This window comes from Ranitomeya imitator, chromosome 2, assembly GCF_032444005.1.
Source record: "Ranitomeya imitator isolate aRanImi1 chromosome 2, aRanImi1.pri, whole genome shotgun sequence".
Taxonomy (NCBI): domain Eukaryota; kingdom Metazoa; phylum Chordata; class Amphibia; order Anura; family Dendrobatidae; genus Ranitomeya; species Ranitomeya imitator.
In genome coordinates, this window is record NC_091283.1 from 429,869,752 (window position 1) to 429,888,295 (window position 18,544).

General features: G+C 43.2%; 1 protein-coding gene across 5 annotated transcripts in view; it reads left to right on the forward strand.

The window, feature by feature from the left end:
• The window catches only part of BCAS4 (breast carcinoma amplified sequence 4), a 148,020-nt gene that overhangs the window by 51,483 nt on the left and 77,993 nt on the right, over positions 1 to 18,544 (forward strand). For 3 of the 5 annotated variants that reach the window (XM_069750884.1, XM_069750885.1, XM_069750882.1), the window contains one exon: positions 14,922 to 15,499. The exons of 1 other annotated variant lie outside the window; for it this stretch is intronic. In XM_069750884.1, the coding sequence (XP_069606985.1) occupies positions 14,922 to 15,020 (99 nt within the window). In that variant the 3' untranslated portion in view covers positions 15,021 to 15,499. Of the gene's footprint in view, positions 1 to 13,344; positions 13,448 to 14,921; positions 15,500 to 18,544 lie in introns of those variants that run through there. One more of the 5 variants, XR_011318322.1, reaches the window with a different exon arrangement.

The window sequence follows — 18,544 nt, forward strand, 5'->3', positions numbered from 1 at the left end:
GTCAACACCTGGTATAAAGCCCCTAAGTTAGATGCTGCAGTGACCAAGGCATCAAAAAGAGCCTTGCTACCTTTCGAGGATATGGGGACCCTTAAAGATCCCCTTGACAGGAAGGCAGATACCTTCCTTAAGGGAACCTGGGAGATCGCAGCCGGCTCCCTAAGACCAGCGGTAGCATCAGCGTGTACGGCCAGATCCATGATGGTCTGGCTGGACCAATAGTCCCAGTTAAAAGAAGGGGCTTCTAGGGATACAATTCTGAGTGCCCTACCAGTGATTCAGGAGGCCGCAGCCTTCCTTTCGGATGCCTCAGTTGACTCGGTTAAAATGCTGGCCAGAGCAGGAAGACTTTCTAATGCGACCCGTAGGGCCCTGTGGTTGAAATGCTGGTCGGGGGATATCCAAACGAGGTCAAACTCTGTGCTATCTCATGCAAAGGGGAATATCTGTTTGGTCCAGCCGTGGATCAGATGCTGGAAAAAGCAGGGGATGATAAAAAAAAAAATCCCTAATTTATCATCCATGTCCTACCGTCGTCCTTTCAATAGAAAGAGGTTTGGTCAGGGAAGAAAATGCATATTATCACCCACTAGAGACTGTTACAGATGGGAAGATAAACAGAGAGGTACAGGCTTTATGTTCAGAGGTTCTTCAAGAGAGCATAAGAAACCTGACCAATGACTAGCAATCCCTGTAGGGGGGGGGGGGAAGGGGATTGTCGGCCTTCCTTCCAGCATGATAACTGATGGACTCAGGCTTGATTTCAGTTACATCCCGCTAGATAATTTTAAGTTAACTCCTCTGCGCTCTTCCTCTCTTGAACAGACGGCATTGGAAGCAGAGGTTTTGAGTCTATGCCTTAAAAATGTCCTGGTAGAGGTTCCAGAATCCGAGAGAGGTAGAGGGTTCTATTCTCCTCTATTCCTATTCAGAAGCCAGATAAATCATTTAGAACCATTACTAATCTTCGGTCACTTTAATGAGTTTCTAGTCAATCGAACCTTTAAGATGGAGTCAATCAGTTCAACAATAAAGATGTTGGAAAACTGTTTCATGGCAGTTGTAGATTTAAAAGACGTGTACTATCATGTACCTATCCATGCAGATTTCCAGCAATTCCTAAGGGTGGCGGTTTTCATAGGAGGGGTAGTCCACCATTTTCAGTGTAGGGCACTTCCCTTCGGTCTATCAGCTGCCCCTAGGGTATTCACGAAAATAGTTGCTGATGTCATGGCTCGTTTACGGGAGTCAAATATTCTTATTGTTCCCTACTTAGATGACTTCCTCATAGTGGGTAATTCAGCAGATCATTGCCTATCACAAGTAGGAAGAGCTAGAGCCAGGCTAGAGCACCTAGGCTGGATAATAAATTACGAAAAATCCCAGTTGCAGCCCTTTAAAAATTCAGAAGTTTCTAGGTCTACTGTTAGATTCTGAAGCCCAACAGTGTCGTCTACCGCCAGACAAGTTAATACACATTCAACAACAGACTTTAAGGGCAATTGATAGACCCTCCATGACCCTCAGACAGGCCATGTCCCTATTAGGGTCCCTGATGTCATGTATCCCAGCTGTCAGGTGGGCTCAGTTTCACACTAGACCCTTACAGAGAGATGTCCTAGTTAACGATAGAGCCTTGGGGGGGATCCCTGCAGGGTCAGATATCGTTGAGCCCGTTATCTCTTACGTCTTTTAGGTGGTGGCTGAGCAAGGACATCTTATCCTCAGGAGTTCCCTGGGTAATACACATAACTCGTGTAATAACCATGGATGCTAACCCCACGGGGTGGAGGGCCCATATGGATGACATCGTGGTCCAGGGACAATGGGACTCCTAGGTGGGAGCCTCATCCAACCAGAGGGAGTTGGTGGTAAGTGAGTTATCAGTTAAAAAACTCCTTGTATATCTACAGAGTCACCATGTCAAGATTCTATCGGACAACCAGGTTGCGGTGGCCTATGTCAATCACCAAGGTGGAACACATTCCGAGGCTCTGATGCAAGTAGATCACCTATTTCAAACAGCCGAAAAACGTTTTCAATCTTTGACAGCGCTTCATATCAGAGGGAAGGAAAACATAAAACCAGACTTCCTAAGCCGCAATACTCTAAGGCAGGGAGAATGGTCCCTGAATATGGACATCTTCAACCAGATTGTCCGCAGCTGGGGTCAATCAGAGGTGGACCTCTTTGCCAGCAGAGAAAACTGAAAAGTAAGAAAATTCTTCTTCCTAAATCCCAGGACAAAAAAAATCCTGACAAAATGGGACTTCTCCTTGGCTTACGCGTTCCCACCATTAGCACTGTTACCTCTGGTAGTGAGGAAAATTAGGGAAGACTGGGCAAGAGTCATACTAATTGTCCCATTTTGGCCCAGGAGGACCTGGTCCACATGGCTCAGGACTATGTCGGTATGCAATCCCTGGGTACTTCCAGACCTTCCGAATCTGCTGTGCCAGGGGTCGATCAACCATCCACAAGTGACGGGACTTCATTTGACGGCATGGAGTGTGAGAGGTCATTGTTGAGTAATAGAGGCTTCTCCACAAATTTAGTTGATACCCTTCTGAAGAGTAGAAAACAAATTGCAACAAAAATCTACGCTAGAACCTGGAGGCAGTTCCTGGCCTCTTCGGAATGTAATATTGAAGGGATTCAGATACAACAGATTCTAGAATTTCTTTAGAAGGGTTGAGTTGTCTTTCCACGAGTACACTAAAAGTGCAGGTCTCAGCCCTTGGTGCCCTGTTCTCTTGTAATATTGCCAATAACTATTGGATTTCTAGGTTTCTTAAAGCAGCTAGTTGAGCTAAACCCATACACAAAAATAAAAGTATGCCATGGGATCTCAACCTAGTCCTTTCAGCTATGACAGAGTCCCCATTTGAACCCCTGGAGTCAGCTTCAATTAAGATGCTATTCCTTAAAACGGCTTTCTTGGTAGCAATAACATCTGCTCATAGAGTAGGGGATATCCAGGCACTTTCTAAACTTTCCCCTTATACAGAGTTCTTACAGGACAGAGTAGTCCTAAAACCGGACCCAGCCTACTTGCCCAGAGTAGCATCCCACTTCCACAGGTCACAGGAGATAGTCCTACCATCCTTTCTTCCTAACCCTTCTAACCCTAAGGAAGAGACACTCCATAATTAGACATTAGAAGATGCCTACTAGAATATATCTCGGCTACTAATGCTTGGAAAAAGGATAATGCATCATTTTTATCCTTCCAAAGTCCTAGGAAAGGGCTTAGAGTATGAAAATCCATGCTAGCCAAATGGATTAGGAAGGCTATCTCTCTGGCTTATACACCAGGTGGGGGTCCGACTCCGCAGAATCTGAGGGCGCATTCCACCCGGGCCATGGCATCGTCCTGGGCGGAAAGATCGGGAGTGTCAATCGACCTGATATGTAAGGCTACCACATGGTCATCCCCTTCCACCTTTTTTAGACACTATTGGTTGGACTTGGGGTTCTCCTTAGATCTCACCTTCGGGTTAAGGGTGCTGCAGGCTATAGTCCCTCCCTAAGGTAGCTTAAATCTCTTTAATTTAAGCGTGGTGCTGTCATGGGAGTCCGAATAAAGCATTAAGATACTTACCGGTAACAGCATTTTTGGAGGCCCATGACAGCACCCATAGTTCCCTCCCTTTCACGTGGGGGCTGCACTTCTTATAAAGTTTCACGTGTGATAATTAGATTACAGTTAAAACGGGATGTTTTGTATATTATTGTTTATATGTGTGTGTTATTAACCGCGGTAGTCCTCTCGGGCTCTGAAATTCAACTGATGCGTGGGAGAGGTGCCACCCTTTTTGTATCTGTAGGTTTCCTGTTCCTGAAGGACGGATCCCAGCTCTCATGGCGCTGTCATGGGGCTCCAAAAAATGACATTACTGGTAAGTAACTTAATGCTATTTTGTAGTACCATTTGGAAGAATAGGAAGAATCTGGCTCCAAATGTATTCAATAGCAAGACAACGACCCCAAGTATGCAGCCAATGTTAAGACCTCATTCAGACAGCCGTACAAATTTTGTCCTAGATTTTGAGAGGTACCCACTAAAGTCAATGGTGCTTTTCATATGTCCATGTTTTTTTTTTTGTTTTTTTTGCGTACGTGAAAAATGAAGGATATCTAAATGAAAGCTAAGAACTATCTTCAGTGTAAAGAAGAATAAAAGGTCCTGGAAGATATGATGTCCCCATCAAGCCTTGATCTCAACATCATTGAGACAACGATTTGCACAAGAGTACGACCACAGAATATCTGTAGTTAGTTCTCCAAAATGTTTGGAACAATCGTGGAACAACAGAGTTTCTTAAAAAGCCGTTTGCAACCGTACCTTAAAGAATTGATCCCATTGAAACGCAAAATATGTTCATAACCAAATATTGATTTGATTTAGATTTCTTTCTTTCATTGACTTTGAAAATAAACCATTAACACTTCTAGTTTTGAAATCATTCTTACATTGCAGCATTTTTCCCACACCTGCCTAAAACCTTTGCTCAGTACTGAGTGTATGTATACCTATATATCCAATGTGTGTGTTTTATAGTGTTTGTAGGCCTTGAAATGGCTAGATTGGTGTGTGTCGGGCTCATCTACCCTGCAGCTGAAACATTGAGAGCCTGGACTGCAGGGAATTGATGGCACATGAGCCGCCTCTGCACCGCCGAATAACAGAGAGCTCACAGAGCGTAGGGGCCACCACATCTGCTTCCTGTTTAATACCCTTTGAGGAATGAACAATTTTATACGAGACAGGTGCGCTAACAGAACTGCAGACTTTTGGCACCCCTGGCACTGTCCTCTACATTGGGTAACCACTGTCTCCAAATTGGGTACCCCAACCTTAACTGAAAAAAATAAAACGGCTTGGACAGGATTCAAATCCTATATGTAATTGGGTAGGTGGGGGGTGACTACGGTTCAGGTGCGATGACAGGTGGCCACCAGGCAGACTTGGAGACACTGATTCCAGAATATGACCAACTAAATTTCTTTTAAAACATTATTTTATCCAGGACCCAAAAATCAAAGTAGATTCTTCAGTGCGCAATCATTTGGAAAATGTGAGTTCAGTCAGCAATTAGTCCTTGCACTCGGCCCACTGCACTCTCTCTCTGCTCGTAGCAGCTCAGTGCGTGCGTTTCCCATCTGCACAGTATAGACAGCCCACATGTTCTCCGCAGCCTGCAAGAGTCGCTGTTAATGCAGTAGCTCAATATCTGCCTCCCCTCCCCCACCATTCCCTGCACTGCAAGCACCATGGTTTTTTTTTTTTTTTCTTCACAGCCATCTTGGCTGGAGGTTCAGTGCTGGGGCTGGCTCATGCTCCTGCAGCTATGCCGTCTATGGGTTTAGTGAAAACTCCATATATTTATAGGATTTCAAGGAAGGTCCATTGAGAGAGATCCATGTTTTTGTTGCCTTTTTTCCCTTTTGTTCTTGGTTACCCATTTTGAACTCATTTGCCACTTTGCCAATGTCCTTGTATATGGAGAATTTGTAGTGTCTTTTTTTGTTCCCATCCAGTACACCCCTACTTACCATAAATTGAAACGGTTGTCTATGGAAGTGTAGATGATTCATATCAGGGGTAAGGCTAGGCACAAATGCTTTTATTGCCACGGTTGGGGAAAATGCACTTGGAAGGCATATGCATGCTACGGTGAGGTTAGGAATCTGTCCATTATGGAGACTGTTCGAAAAAAAAAACACATGGTGGCCCTTTGTAATAGGAAAGCACATTCTGCTTCCCCTTCCTACACCGTTAAAGGGAACCTGTAACCCCCAAAATCGAAGGTGAGCTAAGCCCACCGGCATCAGGGGCTTATCTACAGCATTCTGGAATGCTGTAGATAAGCCCCCGATGTATCCTGAAAGATGAGAAAAAGAGGTTAGATTATACTCACCCAGGGGCGGTCCCGCTGCGGTCCGGTCCGATGGGTGTCGCGGTCCGGTCCAGCACCTCTTCTTACGATGACGTCCTCTTCTTGTCTTCACGATACGGCTCCAGCACAGGCGTAATTCTCTGCCCTGTGGAGGGCAGAGAAAAGTACTGCAGTGCACAGGTGCCGGGAAAGGTTAGAGAGGCCCAGCGCCTGCGCACTGCAGTGCTTTGCCCTCAACAGGGCAGACAAAGTACGCCTGCGCGGGAGCCACAGCGTGAAGACGAAGAGGACGTCATCATAAGAAGACGGGAGGGCCCGGATCGGACCTCCCGCCCAGGTGAGTGTAATAAGGTTAGTATAATCTAATCTCTTTTTCTCATCTTTCAGGTTACATCTGGGGCCTATTTACAGCATTACAGAATGCTGTAGATAAGCCCCTGATGCTGGTGGGCTTAGCTCACCTTCGATTTTGGGGGTGACAGGCTCCCTTTAAGTTAGTGGTATGCATGCACATGTCAGACAGAGGATGCCAAAAAAATACACATTTGTTGAGTGCATATTTCCATGTTTCAATGCATTTAAGAACCACAGCAATTCATCCACAAAGTGGCGTGGTTGTCAAGTGCTTAGGGCCATAGTTCATAAGTCGCCAAAGCTCTGCTGATTTGAAAACTGCAGGACTTCAGATCTCTTCTGGCATTAACATTCGCACAAAAACTGCTTCATGACATTGGGTTGGGTTTCCGTGGCTGAGCAGTTCATTCAAGCCTTACATCACCAAGCACAATGTTAAAGTGTCAGATGGAGTGGAGTAATGCATGCCGACTCTGAAGCAGTAGAAGCCTGTTCTGTTGATTGACGGATCACACTTTTCTATCTGGCGTCTGATGGATGAGTCTGCGTTTGATGAATGACAGAAGAATGTTAAATGTCTACACTGTTCTAGCTGTAAAGTTTGCTGGTGGAGGAAAAACACCATGGGATTAATTTTCAGTGGTCGGTCTAGACTCTTTAGATCCAGAGTGAGGAAAACGTAATGCTCCATCAGACCAAGAAATTTTGGACAACTGTATTTTTTCAATTTTGTGGGGTCAGTTTGGGCAAGACCCTTTTCTTTTCCCAATTTCTGTGCCATAGTGCACAATGCAAGATCCATAAAGGTATGGTTGGTTGAGTTTGAAAATACCTTTAGAATGAACTATAATGGAGATTTTGAGCGAGGACTTCTACTCCAATATCAATGTCTGACCTTAGAAATGTTCTTTTGGATGAATGGGCTAAAATTCCCACAAACGCCTCAAATTAAAATTAAAAAGTATTGTGGAGCCACTGGCTCCCTGCCCCACAATACCTATATGTGCCCCTGGCCTATCAACCACAAGCAGCAGATGATGCAATGACACCGTTACATTGTGCAACCTGCTGCATGGAGGAGACACTTGTCGTGGGAGCGGTGACAGGTGAGTAGGATCCAGTTTGTTTGTTTTCATTTAACAAGTTACCATGTTCCCCTCTCTCCAGAGGGAGGGACATAATATATGGTGGACAGAATAGGAGACATTATAATGTCTAAGGTGCATACGAGTCAGGTGTAAACAGTAAACTGGAAGGTTCATGCAGCAGATATTTTTTTTTGTAATGCTCAACCTTATTGAAGATACATTCGAGTCCACAACCCAATAACTATAAGGGGCCCTCACAACCAGATTCATAAAAATTTCATTGCGGATTCACATATTGCCATGGAATACAGGAACGTATAGGCTAACAACATTTTTGCGTGTAACCCATGCTTACTCTAAACAGTCATGATAGGTGATGCCCCTCATTTTTTTTACTTTGTACCAGCACTCTTCCCATTTTGTCCAGATGTTTTGAAAATGGCAGCTACTAGCTGTCTGTCTGAGCTGAAGTGGGGTTTTATTGAGGCTCCTTTCACTAGGTGTTGGTGCTGTGTGGCAGCCATTGTTGCTGTGACTTGGGAGCTGAGGGGGCTTTGCCTTGCAGCATGGGTGCTGTAGACTGCTCCCCCCTGTAGATGCACTATCACTTCGGTGGTGGTCGGTGCATGGCGCCACACGTTTAAGGTCAGGGACCCATTAACAGGTTTGCTATGACATGACATGGCAGTAGGCTTCATACAATCTGATCAGAACCTTATGTGCCGTTTTGTAAATTTTTGTTTAGCTGCAATAGATCAGTGTATGAGTTTTTGGATGCGCGGACCATGTCTCTCTTTTTTTTTTTCTAGTTTCAATATTTGCAGAGTTGTCCCTTATTTTTCAAGACTTCCACCCTTTGGCCTGGCAGATGGATATCAGCTTCTGGACCAAATCCTGACTGATGACCACCTTTTTTTTGTCTAATCATTGCTTTGAGTTTATTATTTCTCCCAACCATCCCTTAGTGATGAACAATACTGCTTTCTGCAATGGCTATCATATCATAGGGCTAAAGTGATTAGTGGCTTGGCCAAGGCCAACAAAGCTTTGAAATTTTGGGTCTATGGCCAGGAAACGCCACAGATTTCAATCACATTGAGAACCTGAGGTCAACCCTTAAAAAGCAGGAGGTCAAACAAAAAACACAAATTATTATAAACACAGAGGTATAAACTGATTTTGTTATTTTTATAGGCGGGTGTAATCTGGTTGTGATAACAAGGTTAAAGTTGTTGCAATTCATAACTGTTTTAGCTGCAAACTCAATCCAGTATATGGAAAGTCATCACTGGAGAGAATTGTCAATCTAATGAAGCTCCAAGTTCAAAACTATGTAGTATAAAGATTCCTTGTCATGGCATTTATTACTAAGGGGTGAGGAAATTAATCTAAACACCATTGAAAAATTATTAGGATCTTGTCTGGTGCCTAAAGGACAAGCATTCATCTCATCTGATCATGGCCAGATCTGTGTTTGCAGCGACTCTTGTTCTTTTGTGCATAAAGCACCAGAAGCGAAAGATGTGGGGAATTTGGCAGAATTATGTGACAGATGGAGCAAGAAAGCAACTGAAGTGATGGGCAGCAGTGCCTACAGCATATGCCTCTGCATGTATTTCAGTGTAGCGGTTGTTTAGATGATCAGAGTGATCGGGGAGGAGAAGGTCGCCATGTGACTGATAGATATCCACTACTTTAGTCTCCAGATGTGCATCAAGAACAGAACCATACAGCGTACAGTAGAGCAGCTGTACAGACGTTGTTGTAACACACCAATCATAATATCAATGGATTCTTAAATATACGGAGATTATATAGGTGTACACTTACTGGACGATGGTCCTACAATATGTAGTAGTCGGAGGTTATTTAGTAGTGAGCAGCCTTCTCTTTTTGTCTTAGTCGAGAATTGAGTCGGAATGAGAAGGTTCCAATCATCACGTGACGCACCTTGACAGATGTTGATGCCTGCTGTCTGGTGGGGGACACAGTTGCAAAAGTGGAAAAATGATGCTTCTTTGGGTGTAGTGTTTTATTATTATTGCATCCCCTGGGCCAAACAAGCTTTTGTTGAAATCCAGTGGAAAACCCCTTAAATGAATAAGAGAGAATTGTTCTGTAGACAGATGACTGGTATTCGGGATCCAAGAACTATAAGACCGATTCGTTAAAACAGAAGTTAGTCACGCCACTCTTGATGAGGGGGCGTGCTAGTATCACACTGTCCTGATTTAAGAAGAGGTGCCACGCCAGAAATGTCACTCTAGTCAGGTACTGGAGTGAGATTTCTGGCACATCAGTTTGTCATAAATTAGAAGGACTGTGGCATCATGCTGCTGTCCAGCCTCAGCCATACCCATTTTGGCAGCGCTGGGAAAAACTGTTGGGAATACCTCAAAAGTAATACAATTTAGGAGCAACTTCAAATTTGCGCCAAAATCTTGCAACTTTTCAAAGTTTTTAGGCCAGAATGCTAGTGAGAAAGCTTTGATGAATCAGGTTCTAAGTCTCCATAGCAAAATCAACTAAATGAGCTGGAACATAAGTTAATATATGAGCAATGTGTAGGGACATGTATATAAGATCAGGCACTTAGTTAACACTATTTTGATTAAAAAAAAAAGTATAAAAGCCATCCCACCTTGTTAAGCTGCACCCAATCGGGATGGTCCCATCTCAAGTATTGGTCCCAATATGTAGGTACACCTTGTAGTGGCATACCCTATGGTATCTACATGTACTATTGCGATCTCACTGTACCCTGAGAAGTTCTTTGAGTCTCATCTTGAAAAATGCAAAGCTGTTTGGTCAATGGTAAAAAAGAATTGGTATGTTGCATTGCCTCAATATTGACTTTATATCGGAGCTTGTGGCTCAGTAGCTTAAGCATCTCCCTGTAATGTTAAGTGGAATCTGTCACCTCATTTTGCCACTTTAAACTGCGGCCACCGCCATTAGGGGCTTATCTACAGTATTTTGTAATGCTGTAGATAAGCCCCCCCCCCCCCGATGTAACCTGAAAAAAACAAGTTAGATTATACTCACCCAGGGGCGGTCCCGGTTCGGGTCCAATGGGTGTTGCAGATTGCGTGCCTCCCATCTTCATGCGATGATGTCCTCTTCCTTGCTTCTGTTGCGGCTCCTGCGCAGACGTGCTGATTTGCGCTGTTGAGGGTAACGTAAAGTACTGCAGGGCGCAGGCATCGGGCCTTTGACCTTTCCCGGCGCCTGCGCACTGCAGTGCTTTACACTGCCCTCAACAGGGCAGAGAATAACGCCTGCGCAGGAGCTGTGACAGAAGGAAGAGGACGTCATCGCATGAAGATGGGAAGCGCCGGACCCGGATCTGCGACGCCCTTCGGACCGGACCGGACCGCCCCTCGGGTGAGTATAATCTAACATGTTTTTATCTTTCAGGATACATCGGGGGGCTTATCTACAGCATTCTATAATGCTGCAGATAAGCCCCTAATGGCGGTGGCCGCAGTTTATAGCGGCAAAATGAGGTGACAGATTTCCTTTAAGGCTGTGGGTTTGAGACCTGGAGAGTCACAGAAAAAAAATGGAAGTCTTCAAACAGAGGCTGGATAGACATCTTTCTGAGATGGTTTAGTGAATCCTGCATTGAGCAGGGGGTTGGACACGATGTTCCTGGCGGTCCCTTCCAATTCTAACATTCTATGATTTACTTACAGAGTATATACTCCTTTTGTTTGTTTCTTGGCTTGTCTGTGAAATGGCCACAGTGTGAACGTGCTCCTACACATTGCATGTATACCAACTTATGTTCCAGCTCATTACTTTAGTTTTGCTGTAGTTTCTTGTACTTTGTACAAACAGGTGTGATGCCACCGTTTTTGAGCTAGGCATTTATATAGCTTCCCATGGACCAGTGTCTGAACAGTCAGATACAGTGGGGCAAAAAAGTATTTAGTCAGTCAGCAATAGTGCAACTTCCACCACTTAAAAAGATGAGAGGCGTCTGTAATTTACATCATAGGTAGACCTCAACTATGGGAGACAAACTGAGAAAAAAAAATCCAGAAAATCACATTGTCTGTTTTTTTTTTAACATTTTATTTGCATATTATGGTGGAAAATAAGTATTTGGTCAGAAACAAACAATCAAGATTTCTGGCTCTCACAGACCTGTAACTTCTTCTTTAAGAGTCTCCTCTTTCCTCCACTCATTACCTGTAGTAATGGCACCTGTTTAAACTTGTTATCAGTATAAAAAGACACCTGTGCACACCCTCAAACAGTCTGACTCCAAACTCCACTATGGTGAAGACCAAAGAGCTGTCAGAGGACACCAGAAACAAAATTGTAGCCCTGCACCAGGCTGGGAAGACTGAATCTGCAATAGCCAACCAGCTTGGAGTGAAGAAATCAACAGTGGGAGCAATAATTAGAATATGGAAGACATACAAGACCACTGATAATCTCCCTCGATCTGGGGCTCCACGCAAAATCCCACCCTGTGGGGTCAGAATGATCACAAGAACGGTGAGCAAAAATCCCAGAACCACGCGGGGGGACCTAGTGAATGAACTGCAGAGAGCTGGGACCAATGTAACAAGGCCTACCATAAGTAACACACTACGCCACCATGGACTCAGATCCTGCAGTGCCAGACGTGTCCCACTGCTTAAGCCAGTACATGTCCGGGCCCGTCTGAAGTTTGCTAGAGAGCATTTGGATAATCCAGAGGAGTTTTGGGAGAATGTCCTATGGTCTGATGAAACCAAACTGGAACTGTTTGGTAGAAACACAACTTGTCGTGTTTGGAGGAAAAAGAATACTGAGTTGCATCCATCAAACCTACTGTAAAGCATGGTGGTGGAAACATCATGCTTTGGGGCTGTTTCTCTGCAAAGGGGCCAGGACGACTGATCCGGGTACATGAAAGAATGAATGGGGCCATGTATTGTGAGATTTTGAGTGCAAACCTCCTTCCATCAGCAAGGGCATTGAAGATGAAACGTGGCTGGGTCTTTCAACATGACAATGATCCAAAGCACACCGCCAGGGCAACGAAGGAGTGGCTTCGTAAGAAGCATTTCAAGGTCCTGGAGTGGCCTAGCCAGTCTCCAGATCTCAACCCTATAGAAAACCTTTGGAGGGAGTTGAAAGTCCGTGTTGCCAAGCGAAAAGCCAAAAACATCACTGCTCTAGAGGAGATCTGCATGGAGGAATGGGCCAACATACCAACAACAGTGTGTGGCAACCTTGTGAAGACTTACAGAAAACGTTTGACCTCTGTCATTGCCAACAAAGGATATATTACAAAGTATTGAGATGAAATTTTGTTTCTGACCAAATACTTATTTTCCACCATAATATGCAAATAAAATGTTAAAAAAACAGACAATGTGATTTTCTGGATTTTTTTTTTCTCAGTTTGTCTCCCATAGTTGAGGTCTACCTATGATGTAAATTACAGACGCCTCTCATCTTTTTAAGTGGTGGAACTTGCACTATTACTGACTAAATACTTTTTTGCCCCACTGTACTGGTCCTGCTCTGCCCCCATCTACATTGAGGTCGGCTGACATAAGGTGAGGTTTAATACTAGAGATTGGAATGTCATTATTGGATACACCTTGTCGCAGTGGGATGGCTTTTACACTTATTTTTTTTAAAACATTTTTTTTTCATGAAAATAGTGATAAAGAAGCCTTCCCACTAAATTTTTTATGCATTAAATGTGTCTACATGTAATGTAGTGTGAGGGTATTAATATACTCACTTACCACCGCTTTCTCTGGTGACCAGTGACGTGCTTCTCTATAAGGTCACCGCTCGACAGACTGGCCAAATCAGGCTGTGCTCTGCGTGATCCGGAAGACTTTTTTTTACAGTGAAAGCATATGGAGCGTCAGAGCAAGAACCCATAGGCTTTCATTGTAAAATTGACTTCTGGCTCATGCATAGAGTGTAGAACGAGTTGGCTAGTCAGAATTGCAGTAATAATAATAATAATCTTTTTTTTTTTTATATAGCACTAACATATTCCGCAGCGCTTTACAGTTTTGCACACATTATCAGTAACATCACAGGCAAGCAGAGAAGAACGGTGCTGGACACCGGAGAGAGCAGCGGTAGGTGAGTACATTAATACACTCACATTACATTACATACATATACATTTAATGCATAAAAGAGTAAATGGGAGTGCTTCTTTAGGTATGTTATTTACATGTATTACTACTATTTACTTATTACAGAGTATATGCTAATTTTATATTATATTCCCTTGGGTTTTGTCTGTCTCCATAGGCAAAATTTACTGTAAAAATTAATGAACACCGGTACTGTAGATTCAATGATAGATCTCATATAGGTGTCAACATAGGAGATTTGATTGAGTTAGAGGTTCTCAGTGCATCATGGTGTGGTGAAACATTTAACTACACCTTCCCACCTTCTTGTTTTCCCCTCTATCTCCACCCCTCTCTCCTTTGATTCACAGCTCCGGCTTGATAGAAAATTCTCGTGGGTTTGTTGGGCTGTTGCTGCTTCTTCTACCACAGCCCATTTACTCATATCCACAACGCTGCTATTCCTAATCATGAGCACGCAGGATGGAGACACGATACTGATCTGCAGATGATGAAAAGATAGAAACAACATTTTCCAAACATCTTGATTTATTCAGTACTAGATGTTGGCCCGATTCTAACGCATCGGGTATTCTAGAATATGCATGTCCCCGTAGTATATGGACAATGATGATTCCAGAATTCGCGGCAGACTGTGCCCGTCGCTGATTGGTCGAGGCAACCTTTATGACATCATCGTCGCCATGGCAACCATTATGACATCATCGTCGCTGTGCCCGTCTCTGATTGGTCGAGGCCTGGCAGCCTCGACCAATCAGAGACGCGGGATGTCTACGTCCTTTATGACATCATCGTCGATGTGCCCGTCGCTGATTGGTCGAGGCCTGGCGGCCACGACCAATCAGAGGCGCGGGATTTCCAAGACAGACAGACAGACGGAAAAACCCTTAGACAATTATATATATAGATTGAGTATGAGCGCCACATGCAGAAATACACTCCTTGGGCAATGCCATAAAGAGGGCTTCACAAAGGAACGCAAAAGTGTCTCCGGAATCATTTTGCTTATACTACTGGGAGCAGCCTGCGTGGCCTAAACGCCCTCCCATGGCCTGCAGTGTCTCTGGACTTGTCTCCCATCTCACATCTGGGATGTCATCGGACGACAATTGCACAGGTCGCTGCCAGCAGCGGATCTTGGTGATTTGCCCAAGTGCATTAAGAGCGGCTGTTCCTCAGACCACCGTTAATAACCTCACTGATAGCAGCCAAGGCTGTAAGTGTCGGGATTTCTGCACATAGTGCTCATACTCCATAACAAATATATTGGGATATATTGAAATATTTTCCATTTTCTCATCATTTGCAGATAAGCAACACATCTCGTTAAACTATTTTTTGTGTTTTTTTCATATAAGTGCTGAAATTTGCAGAGTGAGGATATTAGGACAAATGTAAAAATAACAGATCTAATTGAAAATGTCACATTGATTTTTTTTTTTTTTCTTCTTTGGCAGAAAAATTCCAAACCACAAAGCACCTACGAGTTACCACCACTGTACAGGACAGAGGATTACTTTTCTGCAAGTTGCAAATATAAGAGAAACCTAGACTGACTCCCAGCAGATGCAGTCAGTCCCTGGTGGAGTGCACCACGGGCTGTAAGTATTAGGCTGGTGCTCAGCCGTGGTCAGACATGGAGCTGCTCACTTGGATGCAGTTGGCTACTTAGTGCTCAGACATTTATTTTGCAGCAAAATGTTAATTAAAGTGATTTATAGAAATAAAATTTAAAGTTTTTTTTTTCTGTAAAATGTTCCTAATCATTTGGTTCAATAATTGCCTGGTGGTGCAATCCCTACTGTTCAGCAGCATTTAGGAGGCTTCTAGTTCTCAGAAAGAAGGACATTTTGGGAGCTCCTAAAGCAGGAACTCAAAACTCAGCAATGAGGTGACATCTCCGACACCAGGGTGAAGCTAAGTTCCCAAGATGAGCTTTTGATGTTACAGATTTTCTGCACCAATTAGGTTACTTGCATTTTTATCACATTTTTGTCTTTTTATGTCATTTTAAATAAAGCTGTTTTGTTTTTGATACTTCCTGGTATTCAGCTTTGATAAAATTTAATTGAATGTGTTAATGCATTTCCATTGCGGAAATGAACACGGATGTGCATTTTTTGCATGCTGATTTTCCGCACCTAATGCAAGTTTACGGGAAAAATCCGCACACAAAACTGTGTACCCACACGAGAGATTGACATGTTGCGGATTTGAAATTCGCACCGCAGGTCCATGTACGCGGAGCTTAAATAAACCGCAGATTTCTATTAATCCCATCCAGTTTGCTGGAACTGTAAGATGCTGCGTGTTCAACAAAAATACAGGGCATCAAAAACTCATTGTCGGACACCGTGTGAAGTGGAGTGAGATGGTGAAATAAACAAAAGGAAATTCCATTTTTGGTTTTGCTTTTACAGTGTTCAGTATGCTGCAAAAATCTCACTACATGATTCTCTAGATTAGCAAGATGACTATGATAAAAATAAAAATTCATTTATTTATGCACTGCAATAAAAAGAAAAGCAAAAAAAACTTTACCATGTCCTCAGACCTGTAACTTTTACAATATGTGGTAGGCATTTTTAGTTATTTTTGCGCACTGTGCTGTAGTTTAATTTATTGACACTATATTGGGGGATATATGGAACATTGATCGCTTTAACCCCTTCATGACCCAGCCTATTTTGACCTTAAAGACCTTGCCGTTTTTCGCAATTCTGACCAGTGTCCCTTTATGAGGTAATAACTCAGGAACGCTTCAACGGATCCTAGCGGTTCTGAGATTGTTTTTTCGTGACATATTGGGCTTCATGATAGTGGTAAATTTAGGTCAATAAATTCTGCGTTTATTTGTGATAAAAACGGAAATTTGGCGAAAAGTTCGCAATTTTCACATTTTGAATATTCATTCTGTTAACCCCTTCATGACCGGGGGATTTTTCGTTTTTCCGTGTTCGTTTTTTGCTCCCCTCCTTCCCAGAGCCATAACTTTTTTTATTTTTCCGTCAATTTGGCCATGTGAAGGCTTATTTTTTGCGGGACGAGTTGTACTTTTGAACGACATCATTGGTTTTAGCATGTCGTGTACTAGAAAACGGGAAAAAAATTCCAAGTGCGGTGAAATTGCAAAAGTGCAATCCCACATTGGTTTTTTGTTTGGCTTTTTTGCCAGGTTCACTAAATGCTAAAAATGACCTGCCATTATGATTCTCCAGGTCAGTACGAGTTCATAGACACCTAACATGACTAGGTTATTTTTTATCTAAGTGGTGAAAAAATATTCCAAACTTTGCTAAAAAAAAAAAAAAAAAATTGCGCCATTTTCCGATACTCGTAGCGTCTCCATTTTTCATGATCTGGGGTCGGTTGAGGGCTTATTTTTTGCGTGCCAAGATGACGTTTTTAATGATAGTATTTCGGTGCAGATACGTTCTTTTGATCGCCCGTTATTGCATTTTAATGCAATGTCGCGGCGACCAAAAAAACTTAATTCTGGCGTTTCGAATTTTTTTCCCGCTACGCTGTTTAGCGATCAGGTTAATACTTTTTTTTAATTGATAGATCGGGCGATTCTGAGCGCGGCGATACCAAATATGCGTAGATTTGATATTTTTTTTATTGATTTATTTTGATTGGGGCGAAAGGGGGGTGATTTAAACTTTTGTTTTTTTTATTTTTTTATTTTTTTTAAACTTTTTTTAAACTTTTGCCATGCTTCAATAGCCTCCATGGGAGGCTAGAAGCAGGCACAACTCGATCGCCTCTGCTACATAGCAGCGATCTGCTGATCGCTGCTATGTAGCAGAAATGGAGGTGTGCTGTGAGCGCCGACCACAGGGTGGCGCTCAGTAACCATAGAGGTCTCTGGGACCTCTATGGTTACAATATACAAGCATCGCCGACCTCCGATCATGTGAGGGGGGTCGGCGATGACGTCATTTCCGGCCGCCCGGCCGGAAGCGGTAGTTAAATGCCGCTGTCTGCGTTTGACAGCGGCATTTAACTAGTTAATAGGTGCGGGCAGATCGCGATTCTGCCCGCGCCTATTACGGGCACATGTCAGCTGTTGAAAACAGCTGACATGTCCCGGCTTTGATGCGGGCTCACCGCGGAGCCCTGCATCAAAGCAGGGGAGCCGGCATCGGACGGTATAGTACGTCCGATGCCGGTAAGGGGTTAAACCAGAGACTTATGTGACACAAAATAGTTAATAAATAACATTTCCCACATGTATACTTTACATCAGCACAATTTTGGAAACAAAATTTTTTTTTTTGCTAGGAAGTTATAAGGGTTAAAATTTGACCAGCGATTTCTCATTTTTACAACGAAATTTACAAAACCATTTTTTTTAGGGACCACCTCACATTTGAAGTCCGTTTGAGGGGTCTATATGGCTGAAAATACCCAAAAGTGACACCATTCTAAAAAATGCACCCCTCAAGCTACTCAAAACCACATTCAAGAAGTTTATTAACCCTTCAGGTACATCACAGCAGCAGAAGCAACATGGAAGGAAAAAATGAACATTTAACTTTTTAGTCACAAAAATTATTTTTAGCAACAATTTTTTTATTTTCCCAATGGTAAAAGGAGAAACTGAACCACGAAAGTTGTTGTCCAATTTGTCCTGAGTACGCTGATACCTCATATGTGGGGGTAAACCACTGTTTGGGCGCACGGCAGGGCTTGGAAGGGAAGGAGCGCCATTTGACTTTATGAATGAAAAATTGGTTCCACTCTTTAGCGGACACCATGTCACGTTTGGAGAGCCCCCGTGTGCCTAAAAATTGGAGCTCCCCAACAAGTGACCCCATTTTGGAAACTAGACGCCCCAAGGAACTTATCTAGATGCATAGTGAGCACTTTGAACCCCCAGGTTCTTCACAAATTGATCCGTAAAAATGAAAAAGTACTTTTTTTTCACAAAAAAATTCTTTTAACCTCAATTTTTTCATTTTCACATGGGCAACAGGATAAAGTGGATCCTAAAATTTGTTGGGCAATTTCTCCTGAGTACACCAATACCTCACATGTGGGGGTAAACCACTGTTTGGGCACATGGTAAGGCTCGGAA